This window comes from Manis javanica, chromosome 17 (genome assembly GCF_040802235.1).
Source record: "Manis javanica isolate MJ-LG chromosome 17, MJ_LKY, whole genome shotgun sequence".
NCBI classification, from domain to species: Eukaryota; Metazoa; Chordata; class Mammalia; order Pholidota; family Manidae; genus Manis; species Manis javanica.
Window position 1 is genome coordinate 30463424 of NC_133172.1, and position 8505 is coordinate 30471928.

The window sequence follows — 8505 nt, forward strand, 5'->3', positions numbered from 1 at the left end:
ACATGGCTCTATTTTAAGTAGTGTGTGCTACAATTTTAAGCTAACTCATTAAACATCTAATTAGAAGAAATCTGGAAAAAATAGTCTGTCTCACCTGTGACATTGGGGTCCCGCCTTGTTCTCCACTGTGGGACAAACACAGTGATGTTTCTGTTCCCAAGCTTCCAAAAATATTCAACTGCAATTGCAATTCCACGACAAGAAAAGAACTTTTTCAGACCATGGCTGTAAGAAAGTAAAATTTCTTTCAGTTTAAAGCATGTTCAATTTCATCATAAAAAGATGAAAAGGTGCCATCCATATACAAAAACAATCAGAACAAAATTCCCGTTCATACTTTTACATTTTTTGGCATTAAGTTGGACAATTTGCTGCTCTGCAAAGCCAAGACATAATCCATTGTAGGATATGTGATTTTTAATAGCTTTATGATTTTTCTTGTATTTTGTTTTGGTGACTTAACTAAGCGTGCTGCTGTGACAGAAGGCAGTTTGACCTTTATGGTAATATCTGTTCACTGCATTTTTTATTTTTTTGCTTTTTTAGATAGAGTCCATTCTAAAGAGTACTGGCTAGTCACTAACGTCTAGGAATCTTTTCTGAATTTTATGAAGATAACTGTTGGTAAAGCACAAGTAGATGTGATTATGACTATTCTGTGACATGGTTCTCACACCACGATTTCCAAAGCCTTTGGATGATGCCGCTGGCTCCAGGAGGGCTCCATCCCCTCTCTAGGGAGCTGCAAAGCCTATTCAGTTTTCCACTCCCAGGAAATAAGTTGAGAGCACAAACCAAAGGAGACTCACTGGGGACACGGCAGATGATTTTGTTGGAGGAAGCAGAAAGCAAGGGGAGAACAGTAAACAAATAAGGGACAGTATAGAACATGAGTCAGTATGCTTTTTCCATAAAGAACCAGATAGGCTTTCCAGGCCATATGGTCTCTGCTGCACTGTTCAACTCTGTCACTGCAAATGAGCTAAGTGTGCCGGTGATCCATTTTTACAAAAGCAGGTGGTAGCCAGATTTGGCCCACAGTTAGCAAGCCCTGGTATAGAGGGTTAGAAATGCTCCCACCCAAAAATCTGGTAACAAATTTAAAAAGAAACAAGGAAAAATATTTATTCTCCAGTAGTTAAATAAAAGTGGAGGTTAAAAAATGTGTTTTTTAGAAGTTTGTGATAAACCTGTTTGTCTACACGTGAATATTGTAAGACAGAAAAAGTCAAAATCCCAAATATGATGCACAGTAAATGAGATTAGCATAATCTACCTTCATAGCTTCAATGATCACCTCTATTCCAATGACAGTAAATTCAGCATCTTCAGCCCTGTCTAATCTCCACGGCTGGTGTCTCCATGTTAAAAACACATGGTAGGTATTTCCTTCACTTGAAAATCCTGCCACTTCAGGTACAATGTCCCCAGGTAATCCCAGGCTATCCTAATTCCAATGTACCCAGTTACACTGACTCCAAAATGCAGCCATGAAGCCTTTGATCCTGCCCAGGGTCTTCAATGGCATCATCCTTCTAGACAAGTCCTGTGCATGGCTTCAAGGTCCCCTCCACACCTGGGATCCAGCAGAGATCAACCACCACCATGCACCATCACTCTTGTTTTTTTGGCCAGCTGGGGTCTTACCATTTCACTCTTTCTTGGCTCTGAGCTTTTTTTGTTATTTTGTGTACCATCTCTTACGCCTTTTCCCACTGCTACCTCAAATGCCCTCCGGACTCAGACTTCAGACCCTCTTCTACAAAGCTGTCTCAGAGCTTCGTAGGCCCTCAATCCGGCATCTTCTTTCTTCTGACTTGCTATCCTGTACTGTGCACAGAACTTAAGAAATGGAATGGAGTAAGATTCCTGTGAGGTAAAAAGCACGAAACACCTCAGAGAAGCAGAGCAACTTGCCCAGGTTGCAGTGCCAGAGGGTGGATGAGCTGGAATTAAGATTCAGGCTTCCTTACTCCTGGGCCACTGCCCAGTGGTACTATCCCCGACTAAATCTACATCCTCACGGGGAAGGAATGGGTTGGACACATCACAAACACCTACCAGCCAGAGGAGCAGCTCAGAGACTCCCCCTTTTAGAGGCTAAAGCCCTCCTTCTTCTCAATGAGCCATAAGAGACTGCACCAGCATCAGCTATACCCCGGAAAACATGCAAGGAAAAAAAACCCATTCTTGTTGAAATGATCCAGTAGTTGTTCATCTAAAAGCATTAAGAAAAGAAAAAGCAAGACTGTAGCATGTGACACTTGTCACTGGAAGAAAGGCTAAGGTAGTTTTTGTAGACGAGGTTCCTTTAAAAAAAATGTTTAAGAAGATAAACCTTTCTAATTGCTTAACAGCAAGGACAGGCCTAGAGTTAATGTCAATCACCACAGACATGTATATCTAAAATCCAACAGCCTGCTGGTTCTTAGGAAAACCGTGGGATACATATGGTTTTTCCAAAAGAAGAACCCCAAGAAAAATGCACTAGAAAAGCATGTAAAGTTTTGATTTTTTCATCAGATACAAATGCGTACTAACTTTTTTCTTTTTCCTTAAATGCTTATGATGGCACCAGTAGAAACTGGATGCAGTGGAGGGCCCAGTTCCACTTGACTGAGTCCTGGAGAGAAACAGGGAAATGCAAGTAGAAAAAATTCTGCTGCCCTGGACCCCTCACAAGCTGATAGGGAAAGAAATGGAGTTTCTAGAAACAATAGCTCTGAACTAATTTCCAAAGTGTTACTCTCAATGATAAATTGATATTACTTCTAAGACCCAGAAAAATTTTTAGAGCTGTTTTAGGAATAAAAATGGCATTTCCAAATTCTGGTGGAAAAATACAGATTTACCCAGAAAGTAAAACTAAAGAAAATCAAATGGAGCCAAAGTAGTGTCCTTGACCTTTCCTACTTCAACTCCCACATCCTGACCAGGCAGAAATGTGCTAAATCATCACTCTCTCCAAGCCTCTGCATTCAAACCAGAGTAGTTTGTTGACAGGTAAACCCAGACCAACTACCTACTTTGACTTGGAGATAAAGCATACATACATACAGTAACACCTGTCAACTTCTGAGAAGGCCAAAGCTTTGGAGCTTCCAGCTCCAAATGCAGAATGAAATTAGGTCTGAGAGGCTAGGTATGCAGTCTTTCCAGGGAGGTATAAACATCTGTTTCCATATAACTGGAAACAAGTAGTATTATCTGGTTGGTTTTCTATATTATAGAAGTCAGGCAACTAGATGGAAGAATGCCCAAAGAAGAGAAAAAGATGGGCAACAGATACCTGATAAAAACTCAGGGCAGTCATTGAACCAGATAGAACAATGTGGAGAAATAGTGAAAAACCCTTTCCAAGTTACCCAGGAAAAGAGCAATTTCCATCTATAAGCATCCACTTAACAAAAACAGCCATGAAACCTTGATACAGAAAGACTAGCGTGAAAAATGGTTAAAATACATAGTACTGGCAAGTGAAGGGGCAAACCTCATCTACATGGAAAATTATCTACCTAGGGAAGTCAGGTGATCTTATGCTGAAGTTTCAGACTGACAGAGCCCAAGTGTTATCTGGCTACCACTATGATGTCTAGCCATACACCACAAACAATTTCCATTTACTCATCATTTGACTCATTCATGGTGACAAAGGGGAAAAACCAAGTAGAGATATGCATGATCAGCAGCATTAAGTAGGGTATTTTGAAATTTCTCACGGTGTATGAACTGGTGTGTAGGAACTACAGACATCATGCTGGATAGGTGCATAACTTTGCAGAAACCCAGGGATCGGTGGGCCTGAGCTGCTCTAGAGTGGAGTCCAAACCAACAGATCCTATTGTTTAAGGACTCAAGTTTCCTTTTTAACTACTTCCCCAATTAGCTGAGTCAAAGTGAGTGAGGTTTACTAAGTGGTGCTTATACAACTCAAGATTTAAGTACCCAGTGCTGCCAAGGCATGAAATGCCAACCTCAACTTCTATGGGAGGAGGCAAGGTGTATGACGGCTCTGGAGAGAGATTATAAGCTCAAATTTCCTATGTGTGTAATCTTGGACATAAGATCTTTTAAGCCATTTCATGGTATGTAAATTACAGGTATTTTTTACCTCATACAACTGGAGCAAAGATGTTTTAAAAGATAAAGCTGAAGTACCTGAGGTGTAACAGGTGTGTCAGCTTTAAGATTCCAAATACCTGCTGAATTAAATATATGGCCTCACTTATTAAATTGATCACTGGAAGGCAACTGGAATAGAAACTTATTAAAAGCATGATAAAAAGTCATTAAAAAAGTCTTAGTCTTTAAGTTTTTCATTTCATTCATTCAACAAATTGTTACTGAGTGCCTATCGCATGCCAAGCGCCATGAACCCTGGGGATAGTTCAGTGAACAGAGCACATACAAATCACTTCAATCATGGAATTTATAATCTATAATTCACATGTAATATTGAAGAAACTGGTTTTGAATAAGGGTTTTTTTCACAACTTAAAAAAAAACTGAGGTGAAATTTACTAACATAAGATAATAAAAAATTCATTGCCATTTGGTACATTAACAGTGTTGTTCAACTGCCACTTGTATCTTGCTCCAAAACATTTTAATCACTCCAAATCAAACCCTGTACCCATTAAGCCCCAGAATAAGGTTAACTTTAGTTACTGTTATTTTCAGATCAAATTAAGTGTAACTCTGTCTTCTTTGGATAATACATCCATTGTGTAAGTGTTGCTTTTAAATTGAGACATCTGTGGATTCAAAAAAAACTGAAATCCTCCCCATATATTCCATTCCCCCCCAAAAATGAAAGTCAGCTTGTGATTTCCCTTAGGGCACTAATTCAGTGGTTTTCAAGAGATGGTAATGTACCCAAGGGTATTAGGAAAATATGTGGGATTGTTTGGGGTATCACAATGACTGCATGGCGATAACTAAGGGCAAAGTGGGAGGGACTAGATATACACAACACTCTATCCTGGGTATTACCACTCTAAATTCCAATAGTGACCCCCTGAGAAATACAGTAGTTGCTATTCCAAAACGGTTTTTAACACTGCTCATGCTATGTTAATTTGCATTTCTTATTCTTTGAACACCAATTTGGGAAATCCTTCCACATATAGCAAAATGAAAAAGGATTATTACTCACAGTCATGACCTAAATTTTGTATCATCTGGCTCAAGAAATTCTAACAATGAGGAACTGGTGCTGGGCACGGACTATGAGTGACGGAAACTGCACTTTGTATTTTTACTTAGGTAATGCTATGCAGCTGTGAGCCATTTGCTGGGTTTCCCCCAAAAGAACTGCCAAAAACCAAAGTGAAATGACAATAAACAGTATTGAGAAATGAAGACAAGTGTATTACATATTTTTTCTGCCTATCTTCAAACTTTAACATGTGAAATGCTGGCATTGTTTTTCCTTTGTTTCTTTTGGCAGCAAAGTACAGCATCAGTAATTCATGAAAAAAATAAAAAGAATCCTTACATTTTAAAAAAGATACTGAAATATTTATGGATGAAATGATGTATCAAAGATGTCCTTCAAAATATGAGTGAAAAGCAGTAGCTGAAGGTACAGATGAAACAATAAAGCAGAGTTTGAAATAATGAAACAAGACTGGCTGGGATGATAACTGCTGACGTTGGATGATGAGCACATGGGAATCCCCAGTGCACACGATATGGGATTCATTTTATTATCTTCTTATGTAGTTGTTTGAAAATTCTAGTAAAAAACCCAACAAAACAAGAAATAACAAATATAAATACTTACATTTTTCAATAATAACATTTATTTTTCAACCTCATTAATATTCCTAAAAAAAATCACAACTCCTAGGAAAGAGGACACATAAACATTCAGAAATTCTGTTCCAAGTCCAGGTGCCCCTTTTTTCAATGACAACTACTGAAAAAGTTGGACGTTGAAGACTTCTTCAAAATCAATGGGTGACTGATTGTGAAAACTGGAGGGAGACTACCCAGCAATTGTTGAAATGGCATGATAAAGATGTCCCTTGGACAGGGCAAAAGGCAACAGACTGAACCAAATAGCAGAACCTGCTCAGGAGGCAGAAACCTGCTCAAAGTCAAACAGCTGGTCCACAGGGGCGGAGACTCTGGCTCCATCCCCATATTCTTTTGGTCACTATTTGAAACCACTATTTAGAGAAGAAACCCAATTACAGACCAGAGGTATAAAATAAGAGTCCTAGGAGGGTTCCAAGACAGGTTAAATAGAAATGATCATTTAACTCTTTTCACTAAAAATAAATATACAAACATTTAGTAAGAGCAGAGGCCTATAAAGCAACTCAAACTGATAAAATTTCCTTAGAAAGAAAATTATCACCACTCTATCAACAAAAGTACAATGGAAATACATCATACCTGTTACAATGCACACTGTTGGCCAGAGATCTAATATACTACAGAGTAAAAAGCCAGAAAAATCCCTTCTTGCCTTAAGCTCCATCCTCATATTCAGAACTTATTATTCAGGGCATTTAAAGGTCTTCTATCCTGTTTATCATTGGGCGGTACAATGTGAAAACACAAATTTTCTAACATCTTTTGCTTTCAGAAGTAAGTTCAGCAAGGTGAAGCAAAATTTACAACTGTAGAACATGGGAAAACAAAACTTTTCCAACCAGCTGTTTTCATTTTTTTTTCCAGGTAAGGCTATCAACTAGAAAGACATATAGGATAGCTCCCATAAATGCATGTAATTCTGAGACATTGTTTAAAGCCCTATTTATAAGTAAAATATAACTTGCAGAGAATGGACTTACGTAATTGCAACATTGCTCCCATCTATAACAATGTGCTTCAAATCCGTTCTCCCTGGTTCATTTTTTAATTCCAGCTTGTAGGGTACTTTCAGAGTATCTCGAAACCTTTGAACCCCCGTAACTGACGAATCAATATGATCAGAAGACCCTGCCAACCTGGCATCAGTAACTGAAGGTAATAGCTGGGGTAGGGGCAGGGGCATTGGTTGAGAAAGAGGTGGACAATTTGGCTTAGACTGAGGAGAGCCACAACATCCTGAATGGTTTTCACAGGCAGACTTCGTGTTATTTGGAAGCAAGGGTTCTGAATGGGGCTGCAAACCGTTTTCAGGAAAAAATGGAATTCTGGGCTGGTGACTTGAAGCTCCTCTTGAAACAAAACTGACAACTTCTTTGGGACTTGAAGGGGCAACAGAGGGTGAAAGGCCATCAGTTTCAAGGTCTATGTTACAGATGTAGTTCTGACTGGAACTCCATATTTCTTGTTTCTGTTCTACTGGCACTGTTCTGAAAGTATTAACTTTGCAATTTGAGGTACATGGTTTTGATTCTACTTTGAATGGTAACTGAGAAAACTTCTCTACCATATTTTGCTGTGTGTGAATTTGTGTTTTCTTTGGAGTGGAATCCATTGTAAGCTCATTTATGCTGCTACAGACACTTTTATTTTTGGCTTTGTTGGTCTCTGGATATGCAGTATTAGGTGAAAATTCTCTGTCTTCTTGGAATCTTTTGTTTTCCTTTTCAATTTCCTCTAAAAGCAATAATGGTTCAGTAGATGGTCCATACTCCCTAATGACCTTTTCAACAATTTCTTGAGAATAGCCCATGGTTTTAAAAAAATTTACGAGAATGTTGTATTCCATTTCCTCAGTAGTGTCTTTTACATCTGGACTTAAATTTTCATGATCAGTAGAAGATTCAGACAGGTCAATGATTACACTTTCAGCTAATGTCTTACTATCATGTACAAGCTCCCCCTCTTGAACATTTTCCAAAGAAAATTGTTTCTTGGTATGCCTTTCTTCAGAATCAGAAAACCTCCTTTTGTAACAAATTCTGTCTTTGGAAGAAAGCGCCTCTTCATCTGGGGTTAGACCATTTACTGGAACAAAAAGTACATCTTGTGAACTAGAAAAGATTGTGTCCATTTGTTTCGTAAGCTCAGAAACAGGAGTCCCGGCTTTATTTCTTGCATCTTCCTGCAAAACAATTTCATCTCTGGAAATATTCAGCCCCATGGCAGCATTCTGTGTAAACTCTGTTTGCTTAGAATCTCTAATTTCAATAACATCATCATCTGTTACAAACAGACTCCCCTCACCTTGTGTGAGTGTCAGAAGTTCCTTTTTTAAGGAAGTGGGCAAAATCAACAAGTCCATTGTATAATTGTCTGCATGAGCTTCAACAAACTGTTTGAATTCCCTTTTCACCTCTGATTCTTTCTGACTATTGGGTAAGCTCTCATTATTCTCAAAGAGCTTTACAAACTGCTGAATGTGACTCCTAGCCATGACCACAGCTTCAGCACTTCCTCTGATGCCAAGAAGACCAATGTCCAGAATGCAGAGATCAGCACAGGTGTCCTGAATCAGGCTCTTCAGAAACAGGCTCTGTGCCCCAACAAAAATGCAGTGCATGGCCTTGGGGTAACATTCTCTTTCTTCTAGTTCAGGCTCACAAATTCCTTTAATATATTCCT

General features: G+C 38.8%; 1 protein-coding gene across 1 annotated transcript in view; it reads right to left on the reverse strand.

The window, feature by feature from the left end:
- The window catches only part of N4BP1 (NEDD4 binding protein 1), a 104532-nt gene that overhangs the window by 12248 nt on the left and 83779 nt on the right, over window positions 1–8505 (reverse strand). Inside the window, exons 2-3 of the mRNA XM_036998364.2 lie at window positions 6804–8503; window positions 95–225 (exon numbers count right to left, since the gene is read on the reverse strand). Coding sequence (XP_036854259.1) covers window positions 95–225; window positions 6804–8503 — 1831 coding nt within the window. The remainder of the gene's footprint in view (window positions 1–94; window positions 226–6803; window positions 8504–8505) is intronic.